This window comes from Elephas maximus, chromosome 3 (assembly GCF_024166365.1).
Source record: "Elephas maximus indicus isolate mEleMax1 chromosome 3, mEleMax1 primary haplotype, whole genome shotgun sequence".
In the NCBI taxonomy this organism is placed as follows: domain Eukaryota; kingdom Metazoa; phylum Chordata; class Mammalia; order Proboscidea; family Elephantidae; genus Elephas; species Elephas maximus.
Window position 1 is genome coordinate 42,531,227 of NC_064821.1, and position 18,310 is coordinate 42,549,536.

Here is an 18,310-nt window from a genome sequence, read left to right on the forward strand (position 1 = left end):
TAGTAATCTATTATTTAAGGAAAACCTTTAATCTACTTAAAAAAAAAAACCACAAAACTGTTTAAAGAAAACAAAGACAGCTAATAAAATTTAGAAGTTGTACATTTAAAAAAATTCTTCCAAAAAAAGGGCCTATGATTTAGCTATTCAAATGTAGCTTATAAAATTTGTAGATGAATCTAAAAATACTCTTTAAGTTGATCATGAGACAAAACAATATATTTAAAAAAGGCTAGTATGTATCTATTCTTTTCAAGGTGACAGCTAAAGCTCTCCTCTTGAGTAAAATGAGTTGGCATTAAAAAAAGAATGTCCAGAGGCTATTGGGCATTGGTGTAAACTTTACGTACCTTGGAGAAGTGTGTCTTGTCTGAAGATGTTAGGTTCTTTGATTTCCTAGGTCGTAAGAATGGCACTGGAAGGACTGTCCCCATGAGTCCCTCCTCCCACTGAAGCTGTATCTATTTGTGTCCCTGAGCACACCTTCTGGAGCCCTGGTGTCATAGTGGTTAAGAGCTTGGCTGCTAAGCAAAAGGTCGGCAGTCCAAATCTATCAGCCACTCCTTGGAAACCCTATGGGGCAGTTCCACTCTGTCCTATAGGGTCGCTATGAGTTGGAACCGACTTGATAGAACCTAACAACAACAACGGGGAACCCTGTCCTGTCTTTGGGAGACCTGGTTTGAGGCTGTTTTCCTTAGCCTTCCTGTGACGTGCTGATCTCAGGGAGCACTTTCGTGTTAACGTCACGAGGCCCCTGGGAGGAACCTGGCATTCATCTGTGTGGTAAAAGGCACATACATCTGTTTTCCCGGTATATCGCCTTGAAGTATGTTACTAAATGAGTATAGGTTACGTCCTTAAAGAGAGACCATGTCGATGAATGAATGAATCATATTAGTGATGTTTCTACAAACGTTACCAAGAAGGGCTCAGTCTAGTACCCAGTCTGTATATTCTTGTTCCTGTAACCCACACATGTATGCCAAACAACCAATTAGAATATAGGACTTTTGCTGACAGGAAGTGCTGGGGTGGGAATAGAAGTTCCCTGTGCATAAACCTGTGGGCCTACCGCTCTAGGGTCCTCTCTCTGCCTGGGGAGCAGGCGTGCCCGACAGAAGTCTGTGGGGTCACATGCCTGGACTGCCAGAGCAGCGGGCTGTCCTCCAGCACTGCTTCCCCAGTGGGGGTCTAGGCCTTGGGGAAGCCACCTGACTGGGAGGTCGGCCTGTCACATTCTGCCTTCAGAGTTAGCACGCCTCCTTGCCCACAGATAAAGCCTTTGTCCTTCAATATCAATTTTATCAGGCACATGGCTGCTATTTTTATCCCCAATTGCTTTCTTTAATCTTTTGTTCCTGCAGGAGTTGTCTGCAGTCATGATCCCAACTCTTTCATCTCCTGTTCTCCCCAGAGCTCCAGCAGGGACCTGGTCCCTTGTCCAATAGCTCGTCCTTTTTTTAAAATTGTATTTTGTTGTTGAGAATATACATAGCAAAACATACATCAATTCAATCATTTCTACATGTATAATTCAGTGACACTGATTATATTCTTCAAGTTATGCCACCATTCTACCCTCCTTTACTGAGTTGTTCCTCCTCCACTAACATAAACTCACTGCCCCCTACGGTTCCCATCTACATTTTCGAGTTGTCACTTTGATCCCATATAGACAGTTCTTAAAAGAACATAATGCTCAAGGCGGACACATTTTTTAATAGTTATGCTAAACTATTGTTTGGTTTTAAGAAGACTTCAGGCAATATTTTTGGTTTAAGTTTTTAAAGATTATCTCAGGGGAATAGTTTCAGGGGTTCTTCTAGCCACCATGGCTCCGGAAAGACTGGAGTCCATAAGAATTTCAATTCTGTTCTGCATATCCCCTCTTTTGATCAGGATTCTGCTATAGAATCTTTGATCGAAATGTTCAGCAATGGTAGACGGGCACAATCCAGTTCTTCTGGTTGTATGGCAAAGGAGGCAGTTGTTCATGGAGGCTATTACCATGGCTCATTCTTATTAAGGCTCACTCTTATGTGCATGTGTGTGTGTATATATATTGTGCTGAAAATATACCCAACAAAATATTCGTCAATTCAACAAACTTCTACACGTATAACTCAGTGACACTGATTACATCCTTCGTGTTGTTCTGCTTTACTTGTCTCATTTCTCAATTCCTTCGGCACTTAGGCAGGGAAAGGGAGACTTGTTTATTGGGTCCCCTCAAAAGCGCCAACAGGAAAACACCTTCTGATTTGATATATGATTTACATTCAACTTTTCAGCAACACATCTTCTGAGTCAAAGCAAGAACAACAATATGATTCAATTAAAAATGTCACAATATTGACACATTTAGAGTTAGGAGTAAATAGTAACTTCTACTCAGAGTTGGAAAACAAGTCATGAAGAATAGTGACACTGAGGAGGGGAGAGAGACTGGTGGGTTAAGCTGCTGATTATGAGTGAGGGTGGAGGAGTGCGTTCCAATCGAGTGCACACAGTCTGAGCAGACATTCCAACTAGTCAGCAACTATGACTACTTTGGTGAAGAATGGAGCTTTTAGGAGAAAGCACAGAGGTAAAAAAGAATTTTTTTTTTTAAAAAATAAAAACTAATATTCAAATAATAAATGTTCTTATAAAGGTGTACAAATATTTAGGAAAAATTTGAAAGAGATTTTTTTGGTTAATGCTTAGTATTACACAGGAGTAGTTAGATACAAAATCTTTTACCACAGGAGCAGCAGTGTAAAACCAGGAAATACACAAACACAAACTCGGTGTAGAAAGCAGACCGGGAGGAAGACCCAGCATGTCATCAGGAGGTCTGGTTAAACAATGATGGCCGATCATTTTTCGTCCTTTTACTCTTCTATATTTGCACATTTTCGTAAGTACGCCAGGGTTAATCTTATAAGGGAGAAAAAAAAAAGAACTACAACAAACTTTCTTTAAAAACATAAACAGATGGGAAAAAATCCATCACTTAATTAGATACACGATACTGCAGCATAATCTGACTCTCTTGCGGTTCTGATGTTTGAGTTACAATAAAACAGAAGCTTAACGTGAAAGGAAACCCAGAGTCACATCAGTGTCCACCCCGCCCAGGACCACGCCCTGCCGCCTGCCTCTCCGTCCTCCCCCAGTACCTGGGAGACCTCCATCCACTAACAGTCGGCGCGTGGATCATTAGTTCTCTGGCACTGAAGCCGTCTTCATGTCCAGACGAGCTGACGACTACAAATCCAATCTTGTGGGGCATTCTGCACGGCTGGGGCTGTTGATAAATGCAAAAGAGAGTTCTTTAAAACGAAGGAATTTAGTAAAATAACATTTACAGTGTTAGTGCCTTCATGTACATGCACGGTAATTCGTAACGTGAATTTTTCCAACACTTTCAAAATCTTTTGTTTTTTCTTAAAAATTTTTATAGGCTCTTCTAAGTTGACTCGAAGTACGATATCTTGAGTATATCCCAACTAAATTTAGAGACCACCTCAAGAATAGCTTTCAAGCACTGAACACTAATGACTGAAGACTAGGACATCATATATGAAGAAAGCAAAAGATCATTAAAAAGACAGGAAAGATGGAGGACATCTAGGTCAACTGGCATAACAAAGTTTGGAGTAAAGGAGAATGAAGAACACCAAACACTCAAGGAAAATATTAGCCCGAGAGACAAAAGGGCCACGTAAACCACAGACTCCACCAGCCTGAGACCAGAAGAACCAGATGGTGCGCGGCAACCACCAATGATAGCCCTCACAGGGAACATAACACAGTCCCTGACGAAGCTGAAAAAACGTGCAGAGCTCAGTCACATAAAAAGACCAGACTTAATGGTCTGACAGAGACTGGAGGAATCCCTGAAACTATGGCCACCAGACACTCTGTTAACCCAGAACTAAAACCATTCCTGAAGCCCACTCTTCAGACATAGACTGGACTATAAAACAAATAAATAATACTCGTGAGGAGTGTGCTTCTTAGTTCAATCAGACACACGAGACCAAATGATCAGCTCCTGTCTTGAGGCAAGATGAGGAGGCAGGAAAGGACAGGAACTGGTTGAATGGATATAAGAAATATGGGGTGAAAAAAGGGTGAGTGCAGTCACGTTGTGGGGATTGCAACAAATGTCACATAACAATACGTGTATAAATTTTTGTATGAAAAATTTACTTGAGCTGTAAACATTCACCTAGAGTACAACTAAAAAAAAAAGAAAGAAAAGGCCAATGAATGTCAGAAGATACCATGAAACTTGCTGTTGAACATCCAGTAGCTAAAGCAAATGGAAGACATGATGAAGTAAAAGAGCTGAGCAGAAGACTTCTAAGGGGAGCTTGAGAGGACAAAGTATTATAATGAAATGAGCAAGACCTGGAGTTAGAAAACCAAAGGGAAGAACATGCTCAGCATTTCTCAAGCTGAAAGAACTGAAAAAAAAAAAAAAAAAATTCGAGCCTCAAGTTGCAATAGTGAAGGATTCTATGGGTAAGATATTGAATGAAAGAGGAAGCATCAGGGGAAGGTGGAAAGAATACAGTCACTGAACCAAAAAGAATAATTGGTCAATGTTCAACCATTTCGGGAGAAAGCATATGATCAAGAACCAACGGTACTGAAGGAAGAAGTCTAAGCTGCACGGAAGGCATTGGTGAAAAACGAGGATCCAGGAATTGATGGAATATCGATTGAGATGTTGCAACAAATGAATGCAGTGCTGCAAGCACTCACTCATCTATGCCAAGAAATTTGGAAGACAGCTACCTGGCCAGCGAACTGGAAGAGATCCATATTTGTGTCCACTGCAAAGAAAGGTGATCCAATCAAATGTGGAAATTATCAAACAATATCATTAATATCACACACAAGAAAAATTTTGCAGAAGATCATTCAAAAGTGGCTACAGCAGTAAATCAACACGAAACTGCCAGAAATTCAAGCTGGATTAAGAAGAGGATGTGGAATGAGGGGAATCGTTGCTGATGTCCGATGGATCTTGACTGAAAGCAGAGAATACCAGAAAGATGTTTACCTGTGTTTTATTGACTATGCAAAGGCATTCGACTGTGTGGATCATAACAAATTATGGGTAACATTGTGAAGAACGGGAATTCCAGAACACTTAATTGTGCTCATGTGGAAACTATATTTAGACCAAGAGGCAGTCATTCAAACAGGACAAGGGGATACTGTGTGGTTTAAACATCAGAAAGGGTGTGTGTTGGGGTTGTATCCTTTCACCATACTTATTCAACCTGTACGCTTAGCAAACAGTTTCAGAAGTTGGACTATGTGAAGAAGAATGCGGCATCAGAATTGGAGGAAGACTCATTGATAACCTGGGTTATGCAATGACACAACCTTGCTTGCTGCAAGTGAAGAAGACTTGAAGCACTTACTGATGAAGATCAAAGACCACAGTCTTCAGTACGCATTACACTTCAACAGAAAGAAAACAAAAATCTTCTCAACTGGACCAATAGGCAACATCACGATAAACGGAGAAAATACTGACGTTGTAAAGGATTTCATTTTACTTGGATCCACAATCAATGCCCATGAAAGCAACAACCAAGAAATCAAATGTGGTATTGCATTGGGCAAATCTGCTGCAAAAGACCTCTTTAAAGTGTTAAAAAGCAAAGGTGTCACTTTTAGGACCAAGGTGTGCCTGACCCAAGCCATGATATTTTTCAATCGCCTCATATGCATGTTAAGCTGGTCAATGATTAAGGAAGATTGAAGAAGAATTGATGCCTTTGAATTATGGTGCTGGCGAAGAATACTGAATATACCATGGGCTGTCAAAAGAATGAACACATTTTTCTTGTAAGAAGTATAGTCAGAATGCTTCTTAGAAGCAAGGACAGTAAGACTTCATCTCACATACTCTGGACATGTTATCGGGGGGACCAGTCCATAAAGAAGCACATCATGCTTGGTAAAGTAGAGCGTTGGTGAAAAAGAGGAAGACCATCAATGAGATGGACTGACAGTGGCTGCAACAATGGACTCGAACATAGCAACAATTGTGAGGATGGCGCAGGACTGAGCAGTGCTTTATTACCTTGTACACAGGGTTGCTATGGGTTGGAACTGACTCAAAGGCTTCTAACAACAACCTAACAATAGAAGTTTACTTAAGATTCTTAGTTACCTTGAATTTTCCAAATATATATCCAAAAAGTTAGTAACTTACCCAATGAGTAGAGAAAAAGGCCATTTAACCAAGCCACGAAGTACAAAATTGTACATTAAGTACAAACACCTGCATAAAGAGCTTCTTGAACGACTGACTCAAAGGATATATTTAAATGTTGGTTGAATGGTTCTTTTTCATGTCCTGATTTTGCTAGTGAACCTGACTTAGTTCACAGTTCAGTATCGTCATTCTGAGGGTAGGTTTGTCATGTTTATTTTTGCCTGTTAGGCGTTGATCCTCTCCGCATTTGAAAACAGCACCTCCATGTCAGTTTTCTTTGGTGATGGTGCCCACCCCAGCACTAGTTCTGGCACAGCTGACAAGCCACTCCCCTACCTGGTACTCCTCACTCCCCATACGCAGTGGGCACATTTCTCAGGCCTTAGCAATCCATGAATTTCATGACCCTGGCCACAATACCTAATTTCTTCTGGGATGGGAACATGAATATGTGACCCAAATTGGACCAATGAGACTCAATCCCAGTACTTGGTTGGGACTCCTGGGAAAGAGAAGCCTTCTTGTTGTTGTTAGGTGCTGTCAAGTCAGTTCCGACTCATAGTGAACCTACGTGTAACAGAACAAAACACTGCCCAGTCCTGTGCCATCCTCATAATCGTTGCTACGTTTGCACCCATTGTTACAGTCACTGTGTCAGTCCATCTTGTCCAGTGCCTTCCTCTTTTCCGCTGACCCTCTACTTTACCAAGCATGATGTTCTTCAGGGACTGGTCCCTCCTGATAACATGTCCAAAGTACGTAATACGAAGTCTTACCATCCTCGCTTCCAAGGAGCACTCTGGTTGTATTTCTTCCAAGACACACTTGTTCATTCTTCTGGCAGTTCATGGTACATTCAATAATCTTCACCAACACCATAATTCAAAGGAATCAATTCTTCTTCTGTCTTCCTTATTCACTGTCTGGCTTTCACATGCATATTTTGTTGTTGTTGTTAGGTGCTGTTGAGGTGATTCTGACTCATAGTGACTCTATGTACAACAGAACAAAACACTGCCTGGTCCTGAGCTATCCTCACAATTTTTGTTATGCTTGAGCCCACTGCTGCAGCCACTGTGTCAATCATCTCGTTAAGGGCTTTCCTCTTTTTTGCTGACCCTCTACTTGACCAAGCATGATGTCCTTCTCCGGGGACTGATCCCTCCTGAGAACATGTCCAAAGTATGTGAGACTTAGTCTCCCCATCCTTGCTTCCAAGGAGCATTGTGGTTGTACTTCTTCCAAGACAGATTTGTTCGTTCTTTTGGCAGTCCATGATATATTCAATATTCTTTGCCAACACCACAATTCAAAGGCATCAATTCTTCTTCGGTCTTCCTTATTCATTGTCCAGCTTTCATGTACATATGAGTGACTGAAAACACCATGGCTTGGGTCAGGTGTACCTTAGACTTCAAGGTGACATCTTGAAATCAGTTTCTCATTAAACAATACATATTATAAAGCTTTTCAACACTTTAAATAGGTCTTCTGCAGCAGATTTGTCCAATGCAAATATTGCAATATTTGACTGCTGCTTCCACAAGTGTTGATTGTGGATCTAAGTAAAATGAAATTCTTGACAACTTTAACCTTTTTTCTGTTTATCATGATGTTGCTTATTGGTCCAGTTGAAAAGATTTCTGTTTTCTTTATGTTGAGGTGTAATCCATACTGAAGGCTGTGGTCTTTGATCTTCATCAGTAAGCGCTTCAAGTCCTCCTCACTTTCAGCAAGCCGGGTTCTGTCATCTGCATATTGCTGGTTGTTAATGAGTCTGCCTCCAATCCTGATGCTGCATTCTTCTTCATACAGTCCAACTTCTTGGATTATTTGCTCAGCATACAGATTGAATAGGTATGGTGAAAGGATACAAGTCTGACACACACTCTTCCTGACTTTAAACCACACAGTATCCCCTTATTCTGTTCGAACAACTGTGTCTTGATCTATCTACAGCTTCCTCATGAGTACAATTAAGCATTCTGGAATTCCCATTCTTCACAATGTTACCCATAATTTGTTATGATCCACACAGCCGAATGTCTTTGCATAGTCAATAAAACACAGGTAAACATCTTTCTGGTATTCTCTGTTTTTAGCCAGGATCCATCTGACATTAGCAATGATATCCTTCATTCTATGTCCTCTTCTGAATACAGCTTGAATTTCTGGCAGTTACCTGAAGATGTACCGCTAAAGCCTCATTGGAACGATCTTCGGCAAAAATTCTTTTTCCATGTGATATTAATGATACTGTTCGATAATTTCCACATTCAGTTGGATCACTTTTCTTGGGAATAGGCATAAATATGGATCTCTTCCAGTTGGGTGGCCAGGTAGCTAGCTGTCTTCTAAATCTCTTGGTGTAGACGAGTGTGCACTTCTAGCGCTGCATCCGTTTGTTGAAACATCTCAATTGGTATTCTGTCAATTCCTGCAGCCTTGTTTTTCACCAATGCCTTCAGTGCAGCTTGAACTTCTTCCCTCAATACCATCAGTTCCCGATCATATGCTACCTCCTGAAGTGGCTGAACGTTGGCCAATTATTTTTGGTATGGTGACTCCATGTATTTCTTCCATCTTCTTATTTATTTATTTTTATTCCTTCCATCTTCTTTTGAAGCTTCCTGGGTCATTTAATATTTTCCCCGTAAACTCCTTCAACAGTGCAACTCTAGGCTTGAATTTTTCTTCAGTTCTTTCAGCTTGAGAAATGCCAAGTGTGTTCTTCACTTTTAGTTTTCTATCTCCAGGTCTTTGCATATGTCATTATAATACTTTGTCTTCTCAAGCTACCCTTTGAAATCTGTTCAGCTTTTTTACTTCATCATTTCTTCCTTTCACTTTATCTAGTCAACATTCTAGAGTAAGTTTCGTTTCTTCTGACAGCCATTTTGGTCTTTTCTTTCTTTCTTGTCTTTTTACTAATCTCTTGCTTTCTTTACGTATGATGTCCTGGATGTCATTCCACAACTCCTTTGGTCTTCGGTCATTAGTGTTCAATGCGTCAAATCTATTTTTGAGATGGTCACTAAACTCAAGTGGGGCATACTCAAGGTCATACTTCGGCTCTCATTGACCTGTTCTATGAGGCGACTGAAAACATCATGGTTTGGGTTAGGCACAACTTAGTCTTCAAAGTGACATCTTTGCTTTTTAATTTGTTATGATCCACACAGTCAAATGCCTTTGCATAGTCAATAAAATATGCAATACATCCTTTGATTTCCTGACTGCTGCTTCCATGGGCATTTATTGTGGATCCAAGTGAAATGACATCCTTGACAATGTATATCTTCAATTACCACGATGTTGCTTATTGGTTCAGTTGTGAGGATTTTTGTTTTCTTTATGTTGAGGTGTAATCCATTCTGAAGGGTGTAGTCTTTTTCTTTTTATTGTGCTTTAGATGAAGGTTTACAGAGCAAATCAATTTCTCATTAAACAATAAACATATTGTTTTTTGACACCGGTTGCCAACCCAATGATGTGTCAACACTTTCTCTTTCTCCACCTTAGGTTCCCCATTTCCATTTGTCCAGCTTTCCTGTCCCCTTCTGCCTTCTCATCCTTGCCCCTGGGCTGGTGTGCCATTTTAGTCTTGTATACATGGTTGAGTTATATGTATTATTATTTTATGGGCCTGTCTAACCTTTGGCTGAAAGTTGAACTTCAGGAATGACTTCAGTAGTGAGTTAAAAGGGTGTCCAGGGGCCATACTCTCGGGTTTCTCCAGTCTCCATTAAACCAGTAAGTCTGGTCTTTTTTTTGTCAGCTTGAATTTTGTTCTATATTTTTCTCCAGCTCTGTCCGGGACCCTCTATTATGATCCCTATCACAGCAGTCCTTGGGGGTAGCTGGGCACTATCTAGTTGTGCTGGACTCAGTCTGGTGGAGGCTGTGGTAGTTGCGGTCCATTAGTTCTTTGGACTAATATTTCCCTTGTGTCTACGGTTTTCTTCATTCTCTCTTATTCCACCAGATGGGATGGGACCAGTGGAGTATCTTAGATGGCTGCTCACAAGCTTTTAAGACCCCAGATGCTACTCTATGTCCTCCGAGACCATGGACCCCACAGCCCTCAGCCCAGTAACTTGGTCTCTCAGGGAGTTTGGACGTGTCTATGAAGCTTTCATGACTTTGCCTTGGTCAAGTTGTGCTGACTTTCACAGTATTGTGTACTGTCTTACCCTTCACCAAAGTTATCTTTATCTGTTGTCTAGTTCATGTTTTTCCCTCCCTGTACCTCCCCTCCCTCATTTCCATCAAAGATTGTTGCCTTCTGTGTGTAAATCTTTTCATGAGTTTTTATAATAGTGGTCTCATACAATGTTTGTTCTTTTGTGATTGACTTATTTCACTTAGCATAATGCCCTCCAGATTCATCCATGTTGTGAGATGTTTCACAGATTCATCACTGTTCTTTATCATTGCATAGTATGCCACTCTGTGCATGTACCATAGTTTATCCATTCATTTGTTGATGGGAACTTAGGTTGTTCCCATCTTTTGCTATTGTGAATAATGCAGCAACGAACATGGGTCTACATATGTCTATTCATGTGACGGCTCTTATTTCTCTAGGATGTATTCCTAGAGTGGGATGGCTGAATCATACGGTATTTCTATTTCTAGCTTTTTTAAGGAAGTGCCATAATGTTTCCTAAAATGATTGTACCATTTTGCATTCCCACCAGCAGTGCAGAAGGGTTCCAATCTCCCCACAGCTTCTTCAACATTTGTTATTTTCTGCTTTTTGATTTGTGCCAGTAATGTGGGAGTGAGAAGGTATCTGTAGTTTTGATTTGCATTTCTCCAATGGCTAGTGATTGCCAGCGTTTCTTTGTGTCTGTTTAGCCATCTAAATGTCTTCTTTGGTGAAATGTCTATTGATATCTTTTGCCCATTTTTAAATTAAATTATTAGTCTTTCTGTTGTAGAGGTATTGGATTTTCCTACAGAGATTAGATCTTTGTTGGATTTGTCATAGCCAAAACATTTTTTTCCCCAGTCTGTAGGCTCTCCTTTTACTCTTTTGGTGAAGTCTTTTGATAAGCAAACAGTTTAATTTTTAGGAGACTCCGGCTATCTAGCTTATCTTCTGGTGTTTGTATATTGTTAGTTATGGTGTGTATCCTATTTATGCTGTGTATTAAGGGCTTTAGCATTGACCCTATTTTTTCTTCTATGATCTTTATAGTTTTTGGTTTTATATTAGGTCTTTGATCTATTTTGAATTAGTTTTTGTGTATGCTGTGAGGTATGGGTCCTGTTTCATTTTTTTTAGGTGGACATCCAGTTTTGCCAGCACCATTTGTTAAAAGGCTGTCTTTTCCCCATTTGATGGACTTTGAGCCCTTGTCGCAGATCAGGTGATAGTAGGCGGATGTATTTACATCTTGGTTCTTGATTCTGTTCCTGAAGGCTGTAGTTTTCGATCTTCATCAGTAAGTGCTTCAAGTCTTCTTTGCTTTTAGCAAGTAAGGTTATGTCATCTGCATATCACAGGTTGATAATGAGTCTTCTACCAATCCTGATGGCACATTTTTCTTCATATAGTCCAGCTTCTTGGATTATTTGCTCAGCATACAGAATTAATAAGTATGGGGAAAGGATAAAACCCTGACACACACCTTCCTTAATTTTAAACCATGCAGTACCCCCTTGCTCTGTTTGAATGACTGCCTCTTTGTCTATGTACAGGTTCTGCATGAGGACGATTAAGTGTTCTGTAATTCCCATTCTTTGAAACGTTATCTATAATTCGTTATGATCCACAAAGTCAAATGCCTTTGCATAGTCAATAAAACACAGGTAAACATTGGGACTGCTGGCTGTAGGATATTTGCCTGGGGCTGCTGGAAGTCATCCCATGGGGAGGTCATGCCAGACAGTGGTGCTAACCCCATGGGGCGGTCATGCCAAAGAGATGCTGAGAGACATCTTTGGAGGCCTTAGATCCAGCCATATTTAAAGCCAAAACTATTTTTTTTTTATCAACTTTTATTAAGCTTCAAGTGAACGTTTACAAATCCAATCAGTCTGTCACATATAAGTTTACATACATCTTACTCGTACTCCCACTTGCTCTCCCCCTATTGAGTCAGCCCTTTCAGTCTCTCCTTTCGTGACAATTTTGCCAGCTTCCCTCTCTCTCTATCCTCCCATCCCCCCTCCAGACAAGAGATGCCAACACAATCTCAAGTGTCCACCTGATATAATTAGCTCACTCTTCATCAGCATCTCCCTCCCACCCACTGACCAGTCCCTTTCATGTCTGATGAGTTGTCTTCGGGGATGGTTCCTGTCCTGTGCCAACAGAAGGTCTGGGGACCATGGCCACCGGGATTCCTCTAGTCTCAGTCAGACCATTAAGTATGGCCTTTTTATGAGAATTTGGGGTCTGCATCCCACTGATCTCCTGCTCCCTCAGGAGTTCTCTGTTGTGCTCCCTGTCAGGGCAGTCATCGATTGTGGCCGGGCACCAACTAGTTCTTCTGGTCTCAGGATGATGTAGGTCTCTGGTTCATGTGGCCCTTTCTGTCTCTTGGGCTCTTATTTGTCGTGTGACCTTGGTGTTCTTCATTTTCCTTTGCTCCAGGTGGGTTGAGACCAATTGATGCATCTTAGATGGCCGCTTGTTAGCATTTAAGACCCCAGACGCCACATTTCAAAGTGGGATGCAGAATGTTTTCATAATAGAATTATTTTGCCAATTGACTTAGAAGTCCCCTCAAACCATGGTCCCCAGAACCCCGCCCTTGCTCCGCTGACCTTTGAAGCATTCATTTTATCCCGGAAACTTCTTTGCTTTTGGTCCAGTCCAACTGAGCTGAGCTTCCATGTATTGAGTGTTGTCCTTCCCTTCACCTAAAGCAGTTCTTATCTACTGATTAATCAATAAAAAACCCTCTCCCTCCCTCCCCGCCTCGTAACCACAAAAGTATGTGTTCTTCTCAGTTTTTACTATTTCTCAAGATCTTATAATAGTGGTCTTATACAATATTTGTCCTTTTGCCTCTGACTAATTTCGCTCAGCATAATGCCTTCCAGGTTCCTCCATGTTATGAAATGTTTCACAGATTCGTCACTGTTCTTTATCGATGTGTAGTATTCCATTGTGTGAATATACCACAATTTATTTACCCATTCATTCGTTGATGGACACCTTGGTTGCTTCCAGCTTTTTGCTATTGTAAACAGAGCTGCAATAAACATGGGTGTGCATATATCTGTTTGTGTGAAGGCTCTTGTTTCTCTAGGGTATATTCCGAGGAGTGGGATTTCTGGGTTGTATGGTAGTTCTATTTCTAACTGTTTAAGATAACACCAGATAGATTTCCAAAGTGGTTGTACCATTTTACATTCCCACCAGCAGTGTATAAGAGTTCCAATCTCTCCGCAGCCTCTCCAACATTTATTATTTTGTGTTTTTTGGATTAATGCCAGCCTTGTTGGTGTGAGATGGAATCTCATCGTAGTTTTAATTTGCATTTCTCTAATGGCTAATGATCGTGAGCATTTTCTCATGTATCTGTTGGCTGCCTGAATATCTTCTTTAGTGAAATGTGTGTTCATATCCTTTGCCCACTTCTTGATTGGGTTGTTTGTCTTTTTGTGGTTGAGTTTTGACAGAATCATGTAGATTTTAGAGATCAGGCACTGGTCGGAGATGTCATAGCTGAAAATTCTTTCCCAGTCTGTAGGTGGTCTTTTTACTCTTTGGTGAAGTCTTTAGATGAGCATAGGTGTTTGATTTTTAGGAGCTCCCAGTTATCGGGTTTCTCTTCATCATTTTTGGTAATGTTTTGTATTCTGTTTATGCCTTGTATTAGGGCTCCTAGGTTTGTCCCTATTTTTTCTTCCATGATCTTTATCGTTTTAGTCTTTATGTTTAGGTCTTTGATCCACTTGGACTTAGTTTTTGTGCATGGTGTCAGGTATGAGTCCTGTTTCATTTTTTTGCAAATGGATATCCAGTTATGCCAGCACCATTTGTTAAATGGTTTCCCCATATCTTTTCCCCAATTAACTGATACTGGTCCTTTGTCAAATATCAGCTGCTCATACGTGGATGGATTTATATCTGGGTTCTCAATTCTGTTCCATTGGTCTATGTGCCTGTTGTTGTACCAGTACCAGGCTGTTTTGACTACTGTGGCTGTATAGTAGGTTCTGAAATCAGGTAGAGTGAGGCCTCCCACTTTCTTCTTCTTTTTCAGTAATGCTTTGCTTATCCGGGGCTTCTTTCCCTTCCATATGAAATTGGTGATTTGTTTCTCTATCCCCTTAAAATATGACATTGGAATTTGGATTGGAAGTGCGTTATATGTATAGATGGCTTTTGGTAGAATAGACATTTTTACTATGCAAAACTATTCTTGAACTCTTTGGTTATTTTTCAGTTGCCAAGCCAACAAATTCCTTTGTTCAAACCAGTCTGAGTTAGGTTTAAGTCATTTGCAACCAAAAGAGTTCTCACCAAAACAGAGGATAAAGAAGAATTCACCAATAGTTTCTCAGGAATAGGACGTTGTTGTTAGGTGCCACAGAGTCAGTTCTGAAGTACAGCGTCTCTATGTACAACAGAATGAAACACTGCCTGGTCCTGTGCCATCCTTGCAATGGTTATGCTTCAGCCCATTAGGAATAGAATATACTAGTAATCTAAATTCTCAGACAGAGCTGACAGAAACATATCCCACAGGAAATTTTGCTTACTGTAAAATGCCTGATGCACGACCTAGACTTTTAGTTTCATTGAGAACTTGAAGAAGACCATTTCAATAAATGGTAGACAGATAGCTGCTAACGTTTCTTGGAATGTATGAACAAAGGAATTAAAAACACCATGATAAATCGTGATTAAAGAGCCTAGTTATTGTTTACACAAACTTCACTGCAGGATATCACAGTATTGGAGAAAAACTACATTAACCCAGAAAATAAGAAAAAGCAAGGCTCCAAAATGTTATGTGTGGCTTTCTATCCATGGTCTGCTGGCCAGTCCCACCTGCACTCTGTGCACCCTGGGCCACAGACAGAATTCATCCTCCCCAAAACGCCCAGGCTGCAGCTAAGCCCCTGCTGCCCCTCCCTGTGTCCTGCCACCTTCTTCTGGGTCACTCGGGCTCTGAGCCTGCGGTTCCTTTTCCTGTGAGCACTGTATACAGTCCAGTGCTTTGCCTCACTGGTTCTGCCTTTGGAATGGCTATTTATTGAGCACACTCCTTCATCTCTGTCCCACTGTCTTTCCTAGACAATTACAATGGCCTGGTCTTCCTCCTGGAGCACGTGTCCTCCAACTCATGTCACACACTCCTGCCAGATCACCCTTCCTAAACATAGTTCGAGAACCTGCCATGGGCTTTCTGCCTAGGATTCAAGTCCTTGCTTTGTCCTGACCCAATGTGCTTTTCCAGCCCTCATTTCTGGTTATGAATTTTAAGGTCCAGCCAAACTTAACGAAAGCTCAGTTATACCCTTCTGCTCACAATTCCCCAAATCTTTTGATCATCGTCAGTCAGTCCCTATTCCACCCTGAAAAGACTAGGTATCTATTAAACATTTCCAACTGAATATGATTACCCATCTTGAAATTCTAAACTTGAAATATTCTTAATGTTGTCCAACATCTGTATAGCACTTACTCCTTTACACAGTACTTTCACTTTGATATGGACGTACACTTTATACCACTTACTCTGTGCCCGGGACTGTTCTCAGCACCTGGCACATATATATTTTCATAACAACTCTATGGCATAGGCACCGTCATCGCCTCAGCTTTAGAGACGAGGAAACTGAGGCACAGAGAGGTCCTCGCCCAAAGTCATACAGCTTAGTAAGCCATGCAAGCAGGATCGGTTCTTAGGTAGTTGGGTTCCAGAGTCTTCCTGTCTTGACCAATATACTGTGCTATGGAGCTTAGACTTAAAGGAAGGACTTTTAAAGCTGAGATGGAAGATGTAGACACTGTACTATGCTGCATCAATACCCCAATAAACCAAAAACAAAGCACTGACACTTGTGAACCGTTAGAAGAAATGCCTGGACACTGCAGAGGCAACACTATCACTTCAGTTTGGGTCCCTTTTCAGAAAGGATCCCGTTTTGGCCCACTCCTGCCCAAAAAACTTCCACCTTATACCCTACAGTGTCCTTTGTGTAAACCTTCAAGTAATTATGTGAGATACTTGAGTGGCACCAAGGGATGTTACTTTGAGCATCTATAAAAACCATTATAACTTTGGGAAGAACAGAAGTTTGCTGAGTGATAAGTTATCAGATGGTCTTCCTGACCTGGAAGCATGTGGGATCCCGGCTGCCCTACCACACAGCTACTCTCCCCAGCAAGCGCCAGGCTGCAGTCCTCCATCAGCAACAATACTCACTGTTGTTGTTGCTACCTGCCCCTGACTCATGCTATCTCAGGCACAGCTGTAACGCTGCCCGGTCCTGCACCATCCCCAAGATTGGTTGTGGACTGAACTCTTGTGATCCACAGGGCTTTCATTGGCTGATTTTTGGAAGGAGATCCCCAGGCCTTTCTTCCGTGTCCGTCTTAGTCTTAAGTCTCACTGAAACCTGTTCAGCATCATAGCAACATGCAAGCCTCCACTGACAGGCAGATGGTGGCTGCCTGAGCCTCCCACATGGAAGGCAAGAATTCTACCACTGAACCTCCACTGCACTGATTCCTTAATAGGGTTATGCTTGTACAGGCACAGCAGAAGGTAAACCAGGGGTTCCTTTCATGAAGTCTACTTTTCAGTATGTATCAGGTTCATCGATAGTTAAAAATTAAAGCTAAAACTCAATCTAACCACTTCCAAAAATTTTGCTACAAGGCTAGGAAACAAAACTTGTTGCTAGTTTTCATTTCAAGAAAACCTAAATGTCATACAATTAAGCTGATTTTTGTTTGAACAAGTAATCTTAGGGATTTGAAATGCCCCAGAGAATATTAAACTTAAGCACAAAAAAAGGACCACCATTTAACCTACACAGGGGCAGAGGAACATTCTTCAATCTTTTGATCAGCAGAACACATTTTAAAGTCATCCATGGAGTTCTGGTTCACTATCGGTCCTGCGTTCATAACAGGGCAAGGTGGGATATGAAAATGAAAAGCAATGTTAACTGCGAGAAACCAACTGGGAGGTAAAGCCGCAGGCAGATTTTGGGATCCATTGCTCTCTTAGGATGTAATCCAACAGACCTGGCAGTAACCTGGCTGGGCCGTGCCCTAAGGTGGGCACTTCTTACATCCAGTAATAAGCTTCTTGATTTTGTCCTGGAGAAGACGACACTGGTCCTTTTGGCAACAAGTCCAAAGCCCAAAGTTCACAAAGCCTGCCTGGGATTTTAAATATCCACAGGCTTCTTGGGACTCCAGGTAACAGTTAACTAGCGCTGCACGCGGCAAAGCAGGGTGTCCAGGGACGAGCCCGAATTCGGGGACCCCAGGGCATCTCCATCGATCCCTCCCTCCCGGCTCCGGACTCTGTAAACCTGTTCGTACCAGGATCTGGCACAGACTAAAGGCTGGATAACGTGAGCTGTTGTCGTAAAGATACCTGATTAGGGCGACGGCAATTTCGGGCGCTCCAACGGGTCGTGGCGGCGACTCCCGGATGGCTCGGTCCTCCGCGGAAAGTCGGGGCGCGGCTTGCTGTGGGGCGGCCCTGTCGGGTGGAGCCTCAGCTGCGGCCTCGGGAGGAGGCCCTAAGGGGGCGCCCAGCGGGTAGGCCTGGCCTCGGCTCCTGACCTGGGAGGGGCGGCCCGGCGGACCCTTCCCCGGCCCCTCGGCACCCGGCTCCCTGCGGCGGACTCAGGTGGCGCCTCCTCTGCCGCCCCACGCCTCGGAGCCACAGCGGCGGTGACAGCCGATGAGCAGCCCGGGCCGCCTCCTTCCATCACCCGGGCCGCGGCCGCTGCTCTCATGACAACCGAGCCCTGCTCGGCGGCGGGGGACCTGTACGCGTGCGCAGGACTGCGTCGCGCCCTTGACCCCGGGTGCGCCTGCGTCCAGGCAAGCCCCGCCCCACGCCCCGGGCTTCTGGGTAATGTAGTTTA

The 18,310-nt window shown here is 42.3% G+C and overlaps 1 protein-coding gene across 1 annotated transcript in view; it reads right to left on the bottom strand.

Moving 5' to 3' along the window:
- The window catches only part of CEP104 (centrosomal protein 104), a 52,419-nt gene extending 34,214 nt beyond the window's left edge, over positions 1-18,205 (bottom strand). The window contains exons 1-2 of the mRNA XM_049877716.1: positions 17,812-18,205; positions 3,165-3,292 (exon numbers count right to left, since the gene is read on the bottom strand). Coding sequence (XP_049733673.1) covers positions 3,165-3,277 — 113 coding nt within the window. The 5' untranslated portion in view covers positions 3,278-3,292; positions 17,812-18,205. The remainder of the gene's footprint in view (positions 1-3,164; positions 3,293-17,811) is intronic.
- Between the last annotated feature and the right edge of the window lie 105 nt (positions 18,206-18,310).